This window comes from Salvelinus fontinalis, chromosome 25 (genome assembly GCF_029448725.1).
Source record: "Salvelinus fontinalis isolate EN_2023a chromosome 25, ASM2944872v1, whole genome shotgun sequence".
NCBI classification, from domain to species: domain Eukaryota; kingdom Metazoa; phylum Chordata; class Actinopteri; order Salmoniformes; family Salmonidae; genus Salvelinus; species Salvelinus fontinalis.
The window spans coordinates 15,644,386-15,667,998 of NC_074689.1; the positions used below are offsets into that span (position 1 = coordinate 15,644,386).

General features: G+C 43.1%; 1 protein-coding gene across 1 annotated transcript; it reads right to left on the minus strand.

Annotated features, from left to right (window-relative positions):
* Window positions 1–346: 346 nt before the first annotated feature.
* On the minus strand, window positions 347–23,600 carry LOC129822890 (glycogen debranching enzyme-like). Its single transcript, XM_055881390.1, has 31 exons — window positions 23,518–23,600; window positions 22,226–22,436; window positions 21,510–21,679; window positions 20,258–20,461; window positions 17,713–17,894; window positions 17,448–17,559; window positions 17,086–17,212; window positions 15,996–16,339; window positions 15,280–15,467; window positions 12,541–12,664; window positions 11,912–12,075; window positions 10,904–11,005; window positions 10,560–10,715; window positions 10,055–10,205; window positions 9,728–9,852; window positions 9,294–9,406; window positions 8,973–9,107; window positions 8,627–8,757; window positions 8,263–8,399; window positions 7,834–7,967; window positions 7,484–7,659; window positions 7,192–7,294; window positions 6,748–6,973; window positions 6,324–6,435; window positions 6,081–6,216; window positions 5,799–5,911; window positions 5,370–5,581; window positions 4,903–5,000; window positions 3,989–4,076; window positions 1,153–1,286; window positions 347–993 (listed from the first exon to the last, which is right to left on the minus strand). The coding sequence occupies exons 1-31, from the start codon at window positions 23,597–23,599 to the stop codon at window positions 876–878; spliced, it is 4,608 nt and encodes a 1,535-aa protein (XP_055737365.1). The 5' UTR covers window position 23,600; the 3' UTR covers window positions 347–875.
* Window positions 23,601–23,613: the final 13 nt, after the last annotated feature.

Here is a 23,613-nt window from a genome sequence, read left to right on the forward strand (position 1 = left end):
TCACTGAAATGCCTGAATACAATTTACCACCAATCTATGACAAAGGTACCAAGGAGGATGACTGGAGTTATACAAGAGTGTTTTCCTTTCTGTAATGATTAATATTGACAGGATCATTGAGAAAGCCAGGATGTGAGTGGCACTGAAACTGTGCTGTTGGTTGAGTCTCCTTTGTTTCTACACAGCTAATTGGGAAAAATGTCAGTACTTTGGGCAGTGCCACTTCCAGTATGTACAGTAAGAATCCGTAGGGGGTGAGGTCTTCCAGTAATAGGGGATAAGTGAACCATGACTTTGCAGAAAAGAGGGGGTGAATCATGACAATGCACAAAAGAGCAAGACAGGATTACTTCATATGATTTATTTCTACTGGTGTGATCCACACAAATTTGGACTGGAACAAAAATGTGAATTGGTATTTTTTATTTTATTATGGTGGTGTAGCATGTGAAGAATATTCTTGTGGTGGATCTGATTCATATTTCTGATTCACAGTTTAACATCTCATCAGTCACCAGGACAAAATAATATATATATATAAGACAGCATTTAGAACTGTAAGAAGGGACAATTCACCCCTGCAGCAATGAGAATGCAGAATTAAGAAAAAAGTACTTCTGAATGTACTGAATAGTCTAACCGATTTGAAAGCAATTAAATAAGTACTGACTACAATGAACATGCAATCCACATTTATGAAAACATACATTGACATTATATCAACATGTAACAAAGAGGTTTAGGGGTTTATGTTGTTTAAGGCAGATTTGTAGAGATAGCCACATTGTTCTAGCTATGGTATGTGATAATGGTTAAAAGGACTGCATAAAGGAAATATTTTTGAAAACTGCAAAAGAAAATAAGATGTTCTCCATCTACAGATCATGCAGAACCTCCAGTATGGTGGCGATAGACCAGGCCTGAGTCTCACAGCTGAAGGGACAGTACTGGCCATTCTCATTAGTCAGCTCAGGTAGACCCTTCCAAGACGATCTGGTGGGTGATAAAAGACAATATTGATTATGTGACACTTATAATCAATCATATCAATTGAGTGAAACAATTTAAAAGTCTTTCACCTGAATTGTTAAAACAATTGAGAACATTATAGTATTTGAAGTCACCTAACAAGTCTTTGTGCTTGTGTCTTACCTCTCGAAGTGGATGTTATGCCTAGAGAGGACATTCTTCACCAGGAACACAGTCTTGTCGTATATCTCTGGCCCCATCTTCTTGGCAAAGTACAGTTTGGCCCGTAGGAAATAGCCGACTGGCCAGAGCCACTCCTAGGAGAGGGAAACACACACTTATGGTTACCATAGTACAGGGGCTCACAAACTTTATTGGCCCATGGCCCCATCCAGGTTGTATCACAACCGGCCGGGATTAGGAGTCCCATAGGGCGGTGCACAATTGGCCCAGCGTTGTCCGGATTTGGCCGGTGTAGGACGTCATTGTAAATAAGAATTTGTTCTTAATGGACTTGCCTAGTTAAATAAAAAGGTGAAATGTAAAAACCTTATATATATATATATATATATATATATATATATTAAAAAAATATAAAAAAGTGCGACCCCACCATGCAAAAACAGTGATGCAATCAGCAGCCAATGTAACTGTTTTATTTGGGGCCTTGACAGTCTATTATAAATCAGTCAGATTACGTTGAAAGAATTTTAATCTGAAGGAAGTACGGCTTGAAGTGGCTAAAATGCATCAGAAACGTATTGGGAAATTCAAAAGATCATCAGGCAAGTTGTTTAGGAGCCCTCACAGAGTGATGTTTCACTGCAGTCACGTGGGTTGTACTGGGATGGATGTAAAAATCCCCTAAATCTGCTGTTGGAGCCCATTCAAATTAGCCCCAACGTTGCCTTGCTAAAACTGGTTAATTCTCTTAAAATGAAATACCATCACTCTGTTCTCATTAGTTTGACATTATTTGAAATGTCTGATACAACATACTCTGGTGATATCATTATCAACCTACTGCATACCCCTTAAAAATATAAATTTTTGTGTACATGGTGTGCTATTAGCATGCTAACACTCATTAAGACAGACTGGTAGAATAGCTAGCCATCGTTAGCATTCAAGTAACTTTTGAGTTGAATAGAGTTTACTGGTGACTATGACATGAATATATATAATTCACAACATTTAAACAGGAGCTATTATCCAGTTACAATACAAAAACTTTAAATTTTTTGTCATTATCGCCTGAATTCAGGCTTGTCTGAACTGCTTTCAATAGGGAAAGATTTCTTCTGTACCCCGCTTCCATAATTTTATGGTTTAAAACATCACTTTCCAGTGTCGACCTGATGACTTTCTGTGTAGAAAAGAACATCCAGGTATTGACATTAAGGGTTGACCTATTGCCTGAAGCAAGTGAACTGAGCAGTCACATAAATTAAGCCTGCTTTGAGGTCGCACCATTCGGCAGGTGATTGAGTTTTTTGTATAAATAAATAATTCTAGTAGCCTAAAACTGATCTTTCTGGTTCCTCCCCATCGACAGATAATTTATGGAATTCATGGCAGTCAGCCTGCAGTGAGAATTATTTTACTGACAACAACCAAAATACAAATAATTCCAGTACTGATCTTCTTGGTTCCCCCTTATATTATGTCATACTAATACAATTGCTCAGAGAAAGAGATTTTCTTCAACAAGTAATAAAACAAAATCTAAAAAAATAGTTTAATACTCCAGCACCCTCCCCTTGCGAGGATAGCAACACTGAGCCTTTTCCGAAAACGTTTTAGGAGCTGGAGAACACATTGGGAGGGATCTTAGACCATTTCTCCATACAAAATCTTTCCATATCCTTGATCTGCTCTTATGGACCACCATCTTCAATGGGGTTCAAGTCCAGAGACTGAGATGGCCATTGCAAAATGTTGATTTTGTGGTCAATTAACAATTGCTTTGTGGATTTTGATGTGTGCTTGAGGTTATGGTCTTGCTGGAAGATCCACATGTGGCCAAGTGTCAGCCTCCTGGCAGAGGAAACCAGGTTTTTTGGCTCAAATCTCCTGGTAAAGTTCATGATGCTGTTGACTTTAACAAGGGCCACAGGACCAGTGGAAGCAAAATAGCCCCATAACATCAATGATGCACCACCATATTTTACTGTAGGTTTGAGGTACTTTTCTGTATATGCTTCCTTTTTGAGACGCCAAACACACAACTGGTGTGCGTGTAGTCAAAGAGCTTTTTTCTTCATGTCATCTGACCATAGCGCCGCCTGGAGTTTGATAAACGGCATTGGCACTTGGATTGGAACCGGTGCTATGGTCAGATGACATGAAAATAGAGCTCTTTGGCCACGCAGTGGTGGGTTTGGTGTTGAAAAACAGAAGCATATGCAGAATATATACTGTAAAATATGGTGGATATTTGATGCTATGGGGCTATTTTTGCTTCCACTGGTCATGTCTAATTTTAATTTTCGGGCAATTGATCATAATTTTCGGGAAACCCCAAAATTCTCTTGTCTTGCACGATGGGCAAGTGCCTTTCAGACCTTAATGTCAATCCCTGTCATCATTGCTTTCAACGTTCTTTTTTACCCAGTTTGATTTGGTGCCTGGTCCTGTCCACTAACGAGTCCTGCGTGGCTTCTGAGGATCGTGGAGGAATACAGAACGTCCATATTCATGAGAGTCTAAGCTTTCAGGAATGTGGTCATAACAGCATATAGCTCCAACCGTTCAAAAGTTAGAGCTAAATTTGTAGGAAGAAAACAGAAACCATTCTGTTTGTCACAACAGCATTTAGCAGATGTTACTCACGTAACCGCGGTTCTATGAATCAAGTTTCTCTGGCGACCTCATTTTCAAATCAGTCGACCCCACATGGGAACACGAACCCTAGTTTGGGAAATGCTGCCATAATGGTTACCATATAGGTACCATACAATCACCATTAAGTTCCTGTCTACTGACTAATGTTTATGTGGGCCGCAATAAATGTACTTACAGGTCCTTGATGGTAGTTGAAGCCCTTAGCAACATTGAAATTCTCACTATCCAGAGCATTATCGTAGACACCACAGTACTTCATGTCACTTTATGAGGGGAAAGAAAGAGAGAAAATGTTAACTGTGGGACAAGGAGGACAAGAATGAAATAAAGAATGACTGTGGTGCCAGAACTGGGTCTTGTCCAGCTTTTCCCAAACTCAGTCCTCGGGACCACAAGGGGTGCACGTTTTGTTTTTTCCCCTAACACTACAGAGTTTGGGAAAACCTGGTCTAGTCTAATGTGTGTAAACCCTACATGACGGACAGGGGGCGCTCTTTTGAAGCCCTGCACAACCATTTTTCTAATCTTCCACCACTGAAAAAAAGATTTGAGAAGCTATAAAAATGTATTTGCTAATGTCTACATTCATTTTTGCTAAATATATTACAGACACCTTAATAAATACTTTAAAATTATGTGAACTGAACATAAAAAAGATAAATAAAACATTTACCTTAAAGGTGTATTTTTTGAGAGTACTACCGTTACTGCATGTCCCCACTACAACAAATGCATTCTTAAATACATGTCATTTTGTCCATGAAATAATTATTTGGAATACTATAGAATACCATTCTTTCCTACGGAGGACTGCTCCTTGTGAGGAGTATCAATGCGGTGGGCGGTGGCTTCAAAGCCTCTCATTGGCCAATACATAGCATCAGAAATCCAGGGTTTCTATACACCATTGTTCTAGTCTAGTAGGTCTCCAGACTACTTCGGAGCGAATCCATGATACGCCACCAATTTCGTAACTGTTGATCCTCTTTATCTGTCCTCTACCCTCTCTGCAGTTCCGATCTGTCTAAATAAAGCAACAGAGTGAATGTGTTACTGTAAATGAGGGTATGGATGAAGCATCCCACTCACTCTGGATCTAACGTCTTCATTCCCAGGGGGCCGAGCAGCTTCTTCTCTGCCATCTCTAGTGCCTCCCAGGCCCTTTCCACTGTGAACAGCTCTGGAGCCTGGAGAACACAGAGAGAGAAGGTACACACAGAGCTGAGATACTTGACCGAAGACGACAACTTGTAAAAGTGATACATCTTTGTAAATTGGTTTGCAAGACTCAAATAATGTTCAGCACAAATACATTGGTAACCTCAGTACACCCACATTGAGAGGGTTAGGGTTAACCAGAGCACTGACTAGCCTAGTCTTTACAACACCGATGAGGTAAGTAGGTTAGCCTCATCAGTGCCAGAATGGCCCATATAGTTGGGGCCTATCTTCCTGTTTCTTTAGCATGAGGCAGTTTGATGTTGTCCATTCCTTGGACAGGACGCTAGGACATTAGTTACAAGGCTAATGAGGCAGTTAAAAGGAACAGTGCTTACCACCACCATGGCGATAGCAAAGTTAGGCCTGAGCTGGTAGTCACACCAGGGACTGGAGGCCCCATAGCTGTCCTTGTAGATGCCTCTCTTGTGCACCAGGTCTGGGTGTTTCTCATTGGGGTCCTGAAGGTTGTGAGACACGTAAAACATCTTCTCAAAGTTCTCCTGGATCTTTCTGTTCCACTCTTCATAGGGCACAGAGATGTTACGACCTAGAAGAGAACAGATATGTCTAGCTTCACTACGGAGAAGAAAACAAATACAGCCATTTTACAATTCTAGTGAGGTTATTGTTTAAAATACAGATTTCAACATCTGAAATTACTAAGTAGTAGTATCCCAATTGTCATCGTGGTCAAAAAATATTACATTTGAGGATTGGAGAAAGCTGGGAAAAACATGAAGATTTGGGTTTATTCCAGAACGTACCATCACTAAGGATGGTGAGGGTTGCGTAAGGGAAGAAGCCGTGCGTATGAAGGTCCACTAACCAGCGCACTGTGGACTTACAGAGACCCACTATCTCCACTGCAGAGCCATCCCTGGAAGACACGCAGGCACAAACATGCACACCCTTGTGAAAACACTTAACTCAAGGGGGAAAAAAGAACAAGCACTGCACATACAACAATAGATTATTATGGATATGTAGGCTTGTCCTAGACTGAGTGAAGTCAAGCAACTCTTTACCAAAGGAGAGAAAAACAGTACCTAGGTGTAGCTGGGATTCCTTTGTTATGAGCCTTGTCACTCTCTCCCATCTTGTCCATCCATGTCCCGCAGTTGAAACGATTTCCTCCATAGACAAACCCAGTGTCTTCATTCACCTTGGCCTCAACATTAAACCCTGGTAGGGAAAGACAAAAATCGGTATGATAAAACACGTAAATAGCTGATCAACCACGCCTCTAGATGGGCATGTGTGTGTAAAGTGTGTGTGCGTGTTTATCTTGCCTTCATCGGTCATGTTGCGATCTATCTGTGGTCCAGCGTTCCTCTCCCTGAACTTCGTCCCCTGCATATGGCACGTCATCGCCTCATGAATGACATCATACAGGGGCTGGATCTGCAGAGTTAACATCACAGAAACAATTTAATATGGGCAGACATTAAGGAATGACTAAATTACTAACGGTCCTGTCTAAAAGTGCTTGTTTGAACTTCTAACAATAAGCACATTTTTTTGGACTGTATCGTCAGATCTACACAGAGTATGACATCTCAATAGGCTGCTATAACCAAGCTGTTTGACCCCCGACATGCCCTAGTCTCATGAGCCAGACTCAAAGTCTTGCGGTGACGAAGCGAGACCACCATGCCCCTTACCTATGCGCGGGCGGGCTGTGGATTGTGTGTGTGTGAGTTTGTGTGTACCCACCCAGGCTCCAACGGGCTGTGGCTGGGACACATTGCTGGGGTACATCCTTGACACAGGGCACATGAGGATGTTGACTCCGTCAGGCACCATGTTGCAGTAGTCCTGGATGCACTGCAGCCACCACCATACTGCGTCACGGCAGTTATAGCGGGCGCCAGTCCCCTGTCCCAGCAGGTTGGGGATCAGGCCATACCTCAGGGTGCCAGCGAACGCCAGGATTATGTTTCTATGGAAAACAGTGACAGAAATTCAAGGATTCATCTTTATAACTCTGATGGTCAAAGGTCAAACAAAACACTGGTGTGAAATCCATTCAATTGTTTGACAGCATCCAAGACCACAGGTGTACTGGAGTTTGTTACTTTTTTTGCCATACTTTAATTGAAATATATACCCATTCATCAGATAGGACACTGATGTTCTACTGGAGAATGTGACACGTACCTGGCCTCCAGGTGTCTTCCGGTCACCAGCATCAGACCTCGCAGTGCCATGAATGTGTCCCGGCCCCAGCAACGGACCATCCCAGCCGCAAAATGAGGTAGACCTGTGACATCAGACAGACAACCATTAGCCAACTGGTAACACACAGAGACAGACAGAGAGAAAAATAAAAAGAGAGGGAGCTAAAGTGTGTGGATGTATCTGTATGTCTGTAAGATTATAGACTGACTGGCTGTTCCCCAGTAGGGATTGCCCAGAATAAAATTGTATTGAATTTAATGAAATGCCTTACCTGCAGCCAGTGACACACAGCACTGCTCTTTCTCGTTGGTAACGCCATTGAGACGGTAGGGCACGTCACTCAGCGTGGGTGCCAGGGGGGGAAGGGCGGGGTGCAGGCCCACTCCACACATCTGTACTGAGCCCAGAGCTAACTGCTTCACCAGGGTGGAACCTGTCTGGATGAAGCTTAGAGAACCAGAGGACAAACACACAGAGATGACAAGCTGAATTTAGAAGTTTCAGGAATGATTACAAGTTTCATATTTCATTCAGAACATTATTATTTTTTTTTTTTTTTAAATACTACAAATTCAGATGTTTCCATTTCATTTATGAATAGCTGGTTGTTATTCAACCTACTTTGACATTTTATGGAACACAATATCCAAGGCGGTGGTATAAGCCCCAACAATGATGGAGTCGAAGTAGCATGGCACCAGGTAGCGAGGGACGCGCTTCAGATAGATAAACATCGCCTGGAACCACTTGCCTACCTGAAGGGACAACAAGAGACATATCAATTAAAAACGGCAAAACTGTGTGCGTCTATGGCCAGTTAGCAGGCTAAATAGACATAATCAATGCAATACAACAATGATGCTGAGTCTATGAGTGGTAAGGCTTGGTAAGGATCTGTAAAGTTCCAATTGAAGAATCACCATGGCTCTCAAAAACATTTGAGTGGACCCAAAGGAACAGACATTATCTTGACCAGATCTGAGTGCCAAATAGCAGCCTACTCCCTATGAACAGTAGTGCACTACTTTTGAGAGATTTGTCATGTCTTACCTCGCCCAGTGCTCCTCCCTTGATGACCAGCCGGTTGCTGACGTAGTCGATCATCCAATCTCCCTGTCTCAGGTTGTCACAGAAGGGGTGTCCCAGGTCGTTTTTGGGACGAATGTCCCCCATCACCGACATCAGACCTGTGAGTGTCAAAAGAGGTTACTACATCTGACAAACAAACTCATCATGCATACATATCAATTTTAATGTAATTAGTCCCTAAAAGGAGGAAGGGTAGCTTGGTGGTCCCGACTGGTAAATGGAAGATCATAGTTTTACAGTTCCTGGCACAAAACAGTTAACACTGCAATAGGAGTCATGATTTTCCTGGGAGTCATGACCCCCCCCCCCCCCCCTTGTTTTGTACCTTGCAGGCCTCCGTACTTGAGACTCATCCAGGAAGGGATGTTGTAGCAGCCTCCACCGTCCTCCTGCTCTTCAGCGTCACAACGGAACAGCAACACGTTCATGTCCGCCAGGGTCACCTTGGACATAATACTGGGAGGGAGCAGACAGGTAGGAAGATTAACAGTAGGCTGGATTAACATTTACCAGTGGAAGACAGCCTATGAAAAAGTCTTACAGCAGTTGCTTAATTAGTTAACATGTCTTATGTTGCAATGCATGGGTCAGATATTAGCAGAGATATGGGCTGAGATTCTATACAAAAGGAACCATCAATTTACCAAGTGAAAGAATTAGAGTATACGTACGCTGCCAGCGGAGTAGTGAGTATGGCTGGGGCGTTGTGGTCAGGCATACTGCCCGTCTTGTAATGGTCACTGAACTGGACGAGGTGTCTCCTCAGAACCCCCACCAGCTCCTGGGACTTGGGGTCCAGACTCACCCTGGGGACAAAGAACACGGGTTACAGACTCGTAAGGCATGACTCAGAGTAGGAGTGCTGATTTAGGGTCAGTTTTGTTTTTTCCGATCATAAATGCATATGGTATGGACACACAGTAGACTCCTACTGCTAGACACTTGATATATACAGCACCTGAAATGACCTCAATAGGACAGTGTATTCTTACCTGAACACTATCACACTACCAGGGCTAAGGTGTTCGAATTCAATCTCCTGGACAAATTCACTGCAGCCCTTACACATGACATCATCCTGTTTCACAATCTTGCTGTCATGTAGCTGCAAGACAGTTGGAGTAGAAAGTGTTCACACCAACAGTGTCTTACAAATTAAGTAGAATTCATATACAGGTGGTTAGACTGAAGTGACCCGAGAACAAAACCTGTTTTGTGCTACACTACACTCTGTAAATTACCAAGTGTGTATGAGACTACGATAACCATTCAACAAGAAAACAAACATTGCTAACACTGCGACCTGAGCAAATCCTGGCCCACTTCTTTCAATAGAAGGGAATGATAGACTAGAGGGATAAGCTTGCAACTAGTATTCTAAACCAGGGTGTAAAGTTGTAATTCCATGGTGCTGTTCTCGTGTTACCTGGATGTGTTCTCTGATCTCTAATGTGTGGTCAGGCAGACCATTGATGCTCTTCTGGTCTTTCTGGTATGACCCAGCGATCCTCTCCACGGTCCTGGCCTCCAGTACCACCTCCTCTATTTTACCTGCAGGAGAACACAGTTGACACTGACCTGATCTGGGTTTTCATAGAAACTACTAAAGGAAGTGATATCAGGATGATTAGTGATAGATAGCTTACTGCGGTGATACTCAATCTGGTTCCTGGAGAGCCACAGTAGTTCTGGCTTTTGTTATTTTGGCTGTGGCTCTCCATGAGTAGGATTGAGGGAAACTGGGGTACTGTACCTGGGATGCACATGGGGGGAACCTCCTGTCTATATTGATAGGTCTTGGGGTTCCTGAAGGCAGTGTGACACACAGCTACCACAGACTGGTGTGTGCTGGGGCAATGTCTGGTTACTGCCACTATGTCCTCATCCACCTGGTCCACATAGACCTGCAAAAAAACACACACACACTTCTTTGTTGTGTTCTTCAGTAGAAGCACTTACTCTGCAACTCTACAATTCAATATTCCCTCAAAAGTGTTACTGCTTCTCTCAGGTTAAGTCCTGAGGAATTCAGTTTAGTTCCCCATGTCCAGTTTCTGGATGGCCATTTTCAATAAGCCTGGTCCTGGACTAGAAAGCACTTTCCATAGAGATTCTGTATTGAGCATGCTTTATAGTCCAGGTTTAGGCTAAATCTGGATCTGGGAAAATAGTCGAAAGACATTTGCTGGCTTCCCAACCGTACCCATGGCTATGTGCCCAGTGCATGTCTCAGAGTGGATCTTAGAAGTCCCTCTAACCTGTGAGAAGCCCTTAGAGGCCAGTTCTTGGTGCAGCTTGTTGAGGGCCAGTTTCCCAGCGATGATACCACTCTGGGAGTTCACCTCTCCTGCAGAGGAGGGCTTGGCCTCCGAGTTCCACTTCGGATAGAAGCGCTCCTCCTTCACAACAGAGATCTGCACAAGAACACACAGGGAGTTGGAATCAAACGTAGAACACTGCCCGTGTCATACATTGTCAGCAGTTTCAATATAGACGAGATAAATATAGAAGAGATTTTAGCTTACAGTTTTGTCTTTGAAGTGAACTCACTTTACAACATGCTCACACACACACTTTTGATAATCTTGGCCCTTATTTGTACCTGGTGAGGGACCAGCTCGTCATATCCTCTAGTACTGCCTGTGGCACAACTGGCCATGGAGACGATAGCAGAGCTCGGGAGGGAGTCGTACGCAGAGCGAATCTACAACACAGAAGAGGAATAGTAAATAAATAACACCATCAACAAACAGTCACAACATCGATCAACAATAACACTACTACATAAACTCAGCAAAAAAAGAAACATCGCATTTTCAGGGCCCTGTCTTTCAAAGATAATTTGTAAAAATCCAAATAACTTCACAGATCTTCATTGTAAAGGGTTTAAACACCGTTTCCCATGCTTGTTCAATGAGCCATAAACAATTAATGAACATGCACCTGTGGAACGGTCGTTAAAAAACTAACAGCTTACAGACGGTAGGCAATTAAGGTAACAGTTATGAAAACTTAGGACACTAAAGAGGCCTTTCTACTGACTCTGAAAAACACCAAAAGAAATTCCCAGGGTCCCTGCTCATCTGCAAAGACTTTACTCAACATTCAATTATCTGGCAACATCTCTGGTGGACATTCCTGCAGTCAGCATGCCAATTGCATCCTTCCTCAAAACTTGAGACATCTGTGGCATTGTGTTGTGTAATGAAACTGCACATTTTTGAGTGGCCCCAGCACAAGGTGCACCTGTGTAATGATCATGTTTATTCAGCTTCTTGATATGCCACACCTGTCAGGTGGATTGATTATCTTGGCAAAGGAGAAATTCTCACTAACAGAGATGTAAACAAATTTGTGCCCGAAATTTGAGAGAAATAGGCTTTTTGTGTATATGGGAAAAAATGTGGATCTTTTACGTCAGTTCCTGAAACAAACCCTTTACATGTTGTGTTAATATTTTAATTCGGTATAAATAGGGATGTTGACAAATCCAAGTGACATATTGTATACTACCTAATTAGGACACTCGTTGTCATGGGTAACAACATACTGTACACTACCTGAATAGGGGACTTGTCAAGGGTAACCCCAACTACATACTGCAAACTACCTGGACAGGGCACTCGTTGTCATGGGTAACATCTAGGAACATGGCGTGGGCGATAGAGGGCACCAGAGGTCTGAGGCTGGGCTGGACGAACGAGCCCACAGGCTCTCCACCAAACCTGTAGACCAGCCTGCCCTCCTCATGACTGTCTCCTGCACTCATAGCCTCTGAGGAAGACGGAGAGAGAGACAGATTATATTGTTATTGTAGAACAGGCAAATGGTTATAGCCAATATGGTGACTGCAGTCATTTATAAGAAAACAATTAACCCAGGCTGATTTAAAACAGTGAATGAATTCAGTTTACTTCAAATATTACCACCAACGGTACATTTTTAGCCAAGAGACAATCAATTGCAGATTCATTCAGTTTCCTGTGTATCAATATTTTATAAAAAGGTATTTCATACCATGAACAAAGCCAATAACCAACTTCACTAACACATATCCATGAAAAATGTTGAAGCAAAACAGAAAACATGTATTTTCCTATCAGATATATAGGCTGGTCTCAGATCTGTTTGTGATCGTCAACTCCATTGCTCATTGTCAAGGAGTTGGCGAGACTGCACAAATAGACTGGCAGACAGGCTATAGATTATGTGCCATTTGTACATTTCCCAGGCTCTTACCTCTGATGAGGGAGGTAATGGCCAGTCTAGTGACAAAGACATTGTCCAGCTCCTCGCTGCCCGTGAACAGCTCAGCCACCACATACAGGTCAGGCTTCAGCTCGCGAGCTCTCTCCAGCATGTACTACACACAGCACAGCCACCCACACCACAACAGGCCAAAGCCAGGGCACACAATGCAGGAAAGGCATGTTGGGGGGGGGGGGATCAGACAGAGATGAGAAAAGATAGGAGGAACAGAGGAAAGAAGGGGATTTAGAAAGAGAGATTAGATATGAGACAAGAGGTGTGAATGGGGTATAGGCTAGGCAAGAAAGAGGGAAAATATGAAAAACAACCCACAGAGGGGGGGGGGGGGGGGGGGGGGACATGCAAAGTGTCAATTACCATGCAACAAGATGTTAATGGTGGGAAAAGGAGGAGAGAGTAGTGTTGGGAAAGGTAGTAAAGATATACATTAATGAAGGAGAATTTGATCAGGATAAGTATGATGAAAATGTCAGATTCAAAGTAAGCCCGTGGCAGAAGAGTGGAATAAGATTATCGAAAGAAAGAAAGAAAGAGAAGGAAAGAAAGAACACACATTTAGCATCATGCTCAGTCAGAATGCATCAGTCCAGTTCCCACAGTCTTACAGTACAATAAGGCAGTAGCAGTACCTCTGACCAGACTGGTAATCCCCAGGCGGTTTACAAACACATTGTCAATCAGCTCGCTGGCCGTAAAGAGTTCAGCTATCACATAGAAGTTAGGTCTGACCGCCCTGGCTGTTGCCAGCATCGCCTACAGAGCACAAGGTAAAACTTCACTTAGAGTGGTGACATGTAGCAATCATAAAGTCTTAATATGCATGATGAAGTGTCATAATACCCTACATAATAACATTAAGGGCTACATGGGGCTCAATTGTTTTGTTGAATACTACGTACATATTTATTTGACACTAGCTATTTTAACATACTGAATACCTATGTAAATAAAGTACTTCCGTTGTTTTTTTTTAAAGATATATACACATTTGCAAAAATCGCAACAAAAAAAAACTGGTTTTCACTTTGTCCTTATGGGATATTGTGTGTAGACTGATGAGGAAAGAAATTCAATTTAATTCATTTTAGAATAAGGCTGTAACGTAACAAGATGTGAAAAAAGTCAAGGGGTCTGAATACTTTCTGAATGCACAAGGGCAGGAACAGCCAATAGAATCACATTTTCTGAGACTATAGGAACCCCATTTTGAATCTAGAAAACTTTAAAATATCTTCAGAAAGCTTTGCCCCGAGCAATACAAATAAGATGTTCTTTTTTTTTACCTTTATTTAACTAGGCATGTCAGTTAAGAACAAATTCAAATTTACAATGACGGACTACTCCGGCCAAACCCGGGCCAATTGTGGGCCTAGAATCGAACCAGGGACTGTAGTGATGCCTCTTGCAATGAGATGCAGTGCCTTAGACCACTGCGCAACTCGGGAGCCCAAGAATAGTAGCTACTGTATGTTTCCATGAACTTGTCCAGTGTTTTTTCCCCCCACTACATTAGAAAGTTAGAAAATATAGAAAATATTCTGAACAAAAATATAAAGGCAATATGCAACAATTTCACTGATTTACAGTTCATCTAAGGAAATCAGTCAATTTAAATAAATTTATTAGGCCCTAATTTATGGATTTCACATGACTGGGTAGGGGTGCAGCCATGGGCCTGGGAGCCAATCAGAATGAGTTTTTCCCCGCAAAAGGGCTGGTCTCAGACAATCACGCAGGTGAAGAAGACGGATGTGGAGGTCCTGGGCTGGCGTGGTTACACGTTGTCTGCGGTTGTGAGGCCGGTTGGACGTACTGCCAAATTCTCTAAAACGACGTTGGAGGCAGCTTATGTTAGAGAAAGGAACATTCTATTCTCTGGCAACAGCTCATGAAACATGGGACCAACACTTTACATGTTGCATTTATATTTTTGTTCAGTATAGATGCAACAATTTCCTGCTAGGGTGCATTTCCATTTAACTATCTTGCATCAGTAAAAACAGCTGAACATAATGACGTAACAATTTTTTTGTTTTTTGCAAAATCCAAGTGTCGAATAAAAACCACAAAAGTTAAAGTGCTTGCATTACCCATTTATGCTGATTGTCAGCAATTTGTTCATGTAGTCTGAATGTCCTCCTACCTATTTGTTTTATGTCTCAGGTAGCCAGCAAAAGCCAGCATGGATAGAATGCAACATTATATTTATAGCCTAGTTGAAAAATTTGATTAAGCAAGCAGTAGACATTTAGAATTAAATGTGGAGTGGAGCTTTATAGTTATCACGTGCTCAGCGTACTTTGACTTCCAATATGGCACCGTCATAGGATGCCACCTTTCCAACGAGTCAGTTCGTCAAATTTCAGCCCTGCTAGAGCTTCCCCGGTCAACTGTAAGTGCCGTTACTGTTAAGTGGAAAGTCTAGGAGCAACAACGGCTCAACCGCGAAGTGGTAGGCCACACAAGCTCACAGATGTAAACAATGTCAAAAAAAAAAAATGCCAACGTTTACTGACATCGGTCATATTCAGCGGGTGTTGCGTGTTCGTAAATTCATCAGTTATTCTGCACTCTCACACAAGAGTGCTCTGAAATCGGATTAGATAGCCAAAGTGAATTTACAAACACACCCTAAGAGTATCACTGAAAATATTCACCAGGATATGTAGCTATGAATGGTGCATCTACAGTCAGATCAGCATACTGTACCTCGGCCACATGTAGAGGAGTGGAGTGACAGTTGTCCAAGCGCACGCCCGCAAAGTGTTGGGCTGTGATCTCTGTATACTTCTTCATGTGGGCCCACAGGTAGGGACAGTCCGCTGGTTTCTCACCGTAACGCAGCTTCACACTGTCTCCCCAGCAGATCAGCTCTCTCCTCAGGTACACGTTAGAGCCTAGAGACAGGGAGGACACAGGGGCGTTGCACACCATCACACTAGTCGGGTTGAAATCAATGATATCTAAACCTTATGTTAGAAAATAGTCACATTTCTCAAGGAAAAGTACGCTTTATCGTCTGGCATAGGATGAATATTACAATCATAATGTACCATAAATTAAATGTTTTTATTTCACCTTTATTTAAGTAGGCAAGTCAGTTAAAAACAAATTCTTATTTACAATGACGGCCTACACCAGCCAAACCCGGACGAAGCTGGGCCAATTGTGCGCCGCCCTATGGGACTCCCAGTCACGAACCATCGTGATTCAGCCTGGATTTGAACCAGGCTGACGTCTCTATGACTGAGATGCAGTGCCTTAGACCACTGCGCCACTCGGGCACTACATTTCTTCACGACAAGTGGTCAGTAAATAGCCAAGGTCCTTAACTTTTCAAAGAGAAGTATGTGAATACTGAGCATATTCTATCTGTTTAACTCGACCGGTCTGTAGAAATAGTTAGAACAGAACTATCAGCTGACCTGGCTCTGCAAAGTTCCTCAGTGGGTCGTCTGACATCACCCAGCCGTTGTGGGCTAGGAAGTGACACGCTTTGTCTGTCTGGCTCATCAGCTGCATTTCCTGGTCAAAGGTCAAGTTGTCCTCAAACGGGAAGGTGAAATATCCACACACCACTGGATGGTTCCTGGTGATAGGTCCCAACTTAGGCCCGTGGTCTGCAAGGCGTTCGTACACTACATTTCCCACAATGCAGTTGGTGGCCTGTTCCTCATGGTAGTGCATCTCCTTATAGCTCTCCACATTCAGCTCCTCCAGTCTGTTCCTCAACCAGTTACAACACTCCTGGATGGATGAGGGCTCATTGCTGTAAATCAAAATCAAAATAACATTTTAATTGGTTACATCCACATATTTAGCAGATGTTATGCCGGGTGTAGCAAAATGTAACTATATGAGTGGCACCGAAGCATTTGTAGACCCAACAGTGGTGACAAAGCAAATCCCATCTGAAGACAAAATCGGGATCAATGCTTCAAAGAATTCCTGTTCCTCTGAAATGGGTTTAAAGCAACCTTGCAAAGTGTCTTAGCGGACGCAAAGATGGGTTAACAAGCAAAGTAATTGTCTTATAGAAGGTAGCATACACTACAAGAAGGGTGATCAATCCAAAATCCATGTGTACATGTGCGTATAGTATTGTGTGTTCGTATGCATGTGTCTATGTTTGTGATGCTTCACAGTTCCCGCTGTTCCCTAAGGTGTATTTTTAAATCAAGTTTTACTGCTTGCATGAGTTACTTGATGTGGAATAGAGTTCCATGTAGTCATGGCTCTATGTAGTACTGTGAGTCTCCCATAGTCTGTTTTAGACTTGGAGACTGTGAAGAGACCTCTGGTGGCATGTCTTGTGGGGTATGCATGGTTGCCCGAGCTGTGTGCCAGTAGTTCAAACAGACAGCTTGGTGCATTCAACATGTCAATACCTCTCACAAATACAAGTAGTAGTGAAGTTAATCTCTCCTCCACTTTGAGCCAGGAGAGATAGACATTCATATTATTAATGTTAGCTCTCTGTGTTCTCTGTAATGGAGTATCCTAAAGCGGACCCACCCATTGGGTATGAAGGTCTCCAAGGCTGAGGTCATGTCCACGGTGTTACCGAAGCGTCGACAATGGGGGTCCGCGAGGATCCTCAGTCGCTTCTTATCCTCATTCTCTAATTTCACTGCTTTGCCACCTGGGTAGAAAACATCAAACACAAAAAAACTGAAGAAGATTAGTGCACCAGATGTTTAGTGTGAGCTGATTGCTACTTCAACAGTGGTAGCACAATATCTGGAACACAAATCATTTGTTTCAAATGATTTCCTGGGGTGGCTCAAAAGAGATATGAAAAACATAATTCACCCTATTCAACCTAATTCAATGTAATGACACTGAAATACAAATCCTGAGTGGTTGGTAGCCCTTACCTGCCTGAAGCAGCTTCCTGAACTGTTCCACAGCCTTCTCCACGTTCACCTGGTAGAACTCCCACAGCTTGGTCCTGGTGTAGATTTCATCCCACAGGACACCTCGCAGCATCTACAAGAGGAGGCAATCAATCAATCCAACTTCATCCTAAGAGGGACATTTGGGTTGAAAGTAGGGTTACTCAAAATATCTCTTTATTAATTGAATTGACAATTGTCCTATTTCAATACGGTACAAAACAGAAGGGTAACCCAACCAACTCACGTGGAGTTGGTGTTCATTCTCGATGTGAGCAGGAACACCATGGTCACTGTATTTCCCGTCTGCGATGTCACAGGTGAGGTGCCACAGAGCCCTGTCCAGCACCCAGGCTGGCTTCAGGTGAGGCGAGTTCACCAGATTATAACCACACTCAGGGTGTAGACACAACCACCTACTGTTAGCAGCTAGGGAGAGAGAAGGGGCTGTTACTAACTGTTACTAGGTTGTAGCCATACCCACCGGGCACAGACGTCGCTTCATTGAAATGACGCAAAAATAACGTAGATTCAACCAGTGTGTGCCCAGTGGGTAGGTGCAGCCACAACCACTTACTCACAGATAGGAGGGAAATAAGGTAACAGTTGTTAAAATGACAGAGGAAGAATGGATCTAACCCCAGTAGGGAATTCTCTCCAATGTTATGGAATAAGACATATTTGGAGCACATTCAACATTGCTTGAATGGTCATTTGCGGGTCGTACTTAAGTACCAGAGATCAATAAACTTAGAAACACTAAAGGGGTAGGAGTTGTGCAGTGCACCCTAACACTGTTGCCCTTTACATAGGACAAACATTGCAGAGGCAGCTGTGGCTCTTGCATCATGGTCTCAGTTTCCTCAGTCAGCATTTAGCCTCTGTTCACATTGAAGGTCAGATTGAAGTATTCCCCTTTGCAATGAAGCAGCCAATCACTCCATGACACTGGCTGTGTCCCAAATGGCACCCCATCTCCTATATAGTACACTACTTTTGACCAGAAAGTAGTGCACGGGATATGATGCCATTTGGGATGCATCCTGTGTCTTCAAAGGCAACTGAGTGAGGGGGGTTTAAAATGTTGCCACACTGCCACACCATGTTCACACCTTCATTCGTTATTGGTGCTTGTGATAGGGGTGGAAAGATAACCATGGCTCCTCCATGTCTGCAGCACAATGTGTGAAGCTGAGCTTCTGATTACATTTTTGCCTAATACTGGATTGTAATAAATGTGGTTGTTTGACTGTGCGCTCTCTGTGACATTATTATGTTTCAATTTATGACTAAGTGCTTAAACTTTCACCTTTAATCCTGGCCATTGTCAAGTGCTTCCGTTGCTATGGACATCCAGCACATGATTGTTCTATTAATTTGTATTGTTAGTGTTATCACAATGGTTGTTATCATTGATTTTATCAAATGTATGTTTGGTGACAAGAAGTCGAACATGTTTGGTTATTAAATCAGTATTTTCATTGTGTACCTCTAGTAAGAATATAGGATAACCTGCTGTTCACATACCATCTTCCTCTGTCCATTAACACGTGATGTAAAGGTTACAATTCTTTCTTCACATACTGGCTAATGCATTTGGGAGGAGTCCTGCTGACCATACTTGAGTGGATGCCAAAGTCCACTACAACCTGGCACCAGTTTCTCTGTCACAGCCTTTACACTACTAGGAGGGCATGAGTCACCATGACCCTGCATGATACAATTTCAATAAATATACATGCATTTCCTTTTAAGCTGGACTCTTGGGTAACATTGTTTGTTTTGCTGTATAAAAACACCTTGTATTGAGCTTCCTGAGTGGTGCAGCGGTCTAGTCACTACAGACCCGGGGTCGATCCCGGGATCGACCCCCAGCCGTGATCGGGAGTCCCAAAGGGAGGCGCGCAATTGTTCCAGCGTCGTCCGGGTTAGGGGAGGGTTTGGCAGGGTGGGCTTTACTAGGCTCATCGCGCTCTTGTGGCAGGCCAGGCACCTGCAGGCTGACCTCGGTCGTCAGTTGAAAGGTGTTTCCTCCGACACATTGGTGCGGCTGCCTTCCGGGTTAAGCAGGCGGGTATTAAGAACTGCGATTTGGCGGGTCATGTTTCAGAGGACGCATGACTCGACCTTCGCCTCCTGAAACCGGTGGGGAGTTGCAGCGATGAGACAAGATCGAAATTGGGGAGACAAAGGGGGTAAAACACCCACAAAAAAATAACACACTGCAAATATTTATGTTATGTGTTGGATTCTAAACTTGTGAAGTATGCATTTGTCCTTTTCAAAGGTCTGAACATTCTGGACACTAAATCCACCTGCTGCCCTGAAGATTCTGAAGAGTATTAAGGCTATTTAAAAAAGGGAGCTACTACATATCGCCTCTGCAAAGTTATACATTATATCAAACCCAGGTTATTTGAGAAGAGACTTTGCTAACCCATGTTTTACTATCAGTCAGTCCTGCAAGCCTTCCCTGTGGCTTGGGAATAGTACCCAGAAGGTCACAGTCATAACTCTTCATGGAACACTATCTTCTGAAGAGCTTAGAGATGAGATCCCCTGTCTCTGTATCTATAAATGGCAGCATGGATAGGTATGTTACGTATCCATGCGGTATGTTACGCAGCTTACCACACCACCATTCACAAAATGGGAATGCATTCATCCTACTGTGTCGAGACAGTGTGAGCCGATGCTCATGTGTAGAGTGCACCAAATGATGCCCTATTCCCTTAATAGTTAACTACTTTTGAGCAGGGACTATAGTACTGCACTATATACTAAAACAATACCTGTATGGTTGTAGACCACGTCAGTGATGCAGACCATATTCCACTCTTTCTTCAGTTTCTCCACCAGGTTGCCCACATCCATCCAGGTGTAGTTCTTCCCTTCAGGAGAGAACTCTGGGTTGAGCTCCAGTTGGTCGGCCAGAGAATAGCAGGAGCGAGACATCCCTAACTTCTGCAGCGGGGTGAAGTGGATCATGTTATAACCTAGGGAGAGAGTTTAGATAACATTTTTATGAATAAGAAATGTGAATCTATGAACACACAGTAAGAATTATGCTATAGGTACCTTACATGTTTTGTAATAAACCCAATGCGTGTCTGGACAGACAGATAGATATTAAGAAACGTCAAACACTGCAAATATTTTTGCAGATATTAGAATGGGTCAATGACCACCAGTATAACCAAACAGATCTCAACCACTGTGTGATTATCCCCCGAACCACAACTCTTTGTACAGCACAATCTACACAATGAACCAATAAAGATGAACTCTGTATTTGTTAGTATCTGTACTTTTGAACTGCAGGCACATGATTAAGAATGAGCAAAAACGGCCTCCCGGGTGGCGCAGTGGTCTAAGGCAATGCATTGCAGTGCTAGCTGTGCCACAAGAGATTCTGGTTTTGAGCCCAGGCTCTGCCGCAGCCAGCCGCGACCGAGAGGCTCATGCACAATTGGCCCAGCGTCGTCCGGGTTAGGGAGGGTTTGGCCGGCAGGGATATCCTTGTCTCATCGCGCACTAGCGACTCCTGTGGCGGACCGGGCGCTAGGTTTATGGTGTTTCCTCCGACACATTGGTGCGGCTGGCTTCCGGGTTGGATGTGCGCTGTGTCAAGAAGCAGTGCGGCTTGGTTTGGTTGTGTTTCGGAGGACGCATGGCTCTCGACCTTCGCCTCTCCCGAGTCCGTACGGGAGTTGCAGCAATGAGACAAGACAGTAACTACTACCAATTGGATACCACGAAATTGGGGAGAAAATGGGGTAATTTTTCTTACATTTTTAAATAATTAAAATTAAAAAAATGTAAAAGATTGAGCAAAAACAATTGCTGTGCTATCAAAAAATAATTTTTACTTCAGCAATTTAAACCAAATTAAATATGTGACAGTGTGACACTTATGATTGAGAACAGGAGTTTTTCCTGACCACGTAACCTGAGCAGAAGAAACACCCATTTATACTGATGAAGACAATAGCCATGCTTCTGATTGTTGGCCAGCTGGCTATGGTATCCCATTCTGCCCCTCACCGGTCTCCTTGGCAACCCTGAGCCTGTCCTGCCATTCGTCCAGAGGCCCCAGGCACTTGGCCAGGTATGTCTGAATGGCGATACAGTCCAGGGGTAGGACATGGTTATCAGCACCCACATGCAGCACTGGGTCCACCACTATGTAGCCACTACCAGTCTTCTCTTCAGTCCTGGGAATCACACAGACCACATCAGGCAATACAATAGGCAACGAGATCAATCAACAGCATAACGTGTATGGGATAAAAGGGTTGACTATTGAGGTTGAGCCCCAAAATCACCTGTAGGTTTGTTTAATAATATTTGTTATTATGGGGTGCTTATATAGTCCTGTTTCACTGTATGTGCAAGTGGGTAACCTGTACAAGTGTGAGGCATGACATGGAAATAAGTTTCTTGCATATCTCACTCCCCCTGAGACACTCTCGGAGACTGGGGTCACAGACAGGGATTTAACTGTGATTCATCAATTTATATTGTGACTCAAATGTCTTGTTTTCAATCGAACACATCATGATTAGATGTCAGAAATCAAAAAGAACAGTGCATAAACAGTGCTGGCTTACCACCACCACATACCTAGTACAACATTTTGATTCAATGCCTATGAAAGTACTGCACACAGAACAGTGAATGGGAATCTATCTTGTACCCTGCACCTGCAAATAACTAGACGTGTGTACACTCCTTCTGAACAAGAAACAGTGCTTTCTTACCCAGCACAAAAGTAATACTGGTAGGACCCTGCCACCTGCAGGTCCAGTTTGCAGTACTTGTCCGAGTCATCCTCTCTCCCTGTTGGGTTTATCCAGTGCAGAGGCCAGAACTTAAGCCGGTCAAACTTCTCTCCCTCCGCAGGGTAGTTAGTGTGGACCTGCACATGCCTCCCCTGCAGAGTGGGCCCCAACCGGAACTGGAGCTCAAAGCCTGATGGTAGAATAATAATAGTATGTCATTATCATTACATAATAACAAGTAACACACAAGCAGGATATGTACTAAAAGCACTGCTGGAGTCTACAGTGAAATCAAAAAGGTTCACCCTGGACAATGACTGGATTTGATGTGAACTAATAACAGCCTAATGTGAAAATGTCAACTTGGAAAACACATAGGCAGCTGTAATGGTGTCCTGCCAATCAAATGTGCATTAAAACTCAGTTTAAAAACAAATCCAATGTCTGAAGTGATGCCCGTCCAAGCGATTGATCTCGCCAAACAGTACAGCTAAGCCACTGAGAGAACACAAGGCCTTTTACCTTGCTATTTATAGCGGCAAACTTTTCACTAGAATATTTCAAGATAGGCTACTTCACTCAAGTGTCAAATGCATAACAATGTTCAGCCCATACTGTAGCCTACCACTCCCCCAATAACTAAATGTGCATTTCAATGTCTATATTTTCAACAGCAGGAATAATATCCCTGCTGGGGGTAAAATAAAAGCAAGATAGCAATGTTGAGCTGAATCACACCCTACAAAAAAAACAATTGTCTAATAATGACAAACTTCCAATAGTCTATAATTCGCAGGACTTCTACAGACATTAGTTTTTTGGGGGGTGGGTATAATTTGTGTAACGTTCCAACAGGAATCTGTTCCATAAACTTCGTAAATAACAAGGTTGCCAACAAACAACGCATACAAAGTTGTATAGCGGCAGAATAAGAATAAGATACTGCAGTGGGCAATTTAATAACGTTTTTCACTCACCACGTTAATTAGGAAAAATGTCTGTCCTCACTCTGGTAGTCTATGGACAAACGTAAAGAATAATCTACGTGGTTAGTTGATGCCTATTCTGCAGCTAGTTAGCTAGGTGATTTGATCCTGCTATTTTGTATGCGTTGTTTGTTAGCATCCTTGTACTTTACGAAGTTTTTGAAACAGATTCCTGTTGGAACGTTACACAAATTATACCCAGTAGTTTTTTTTTTTGTTTCCATTATTCGCCAGTGCAAATGTGAAGTTGCCCAGGATTTGAATGGCCATTGCCTGCCTACATACCTTGCTCTAGTCGGAACAGAGTCCTCTCTAGTCGCTCCATGTCATTCAGGAACAGTACTCTGGTCTGTCTGCTTCGAACCATTTTGACGTTCCTTT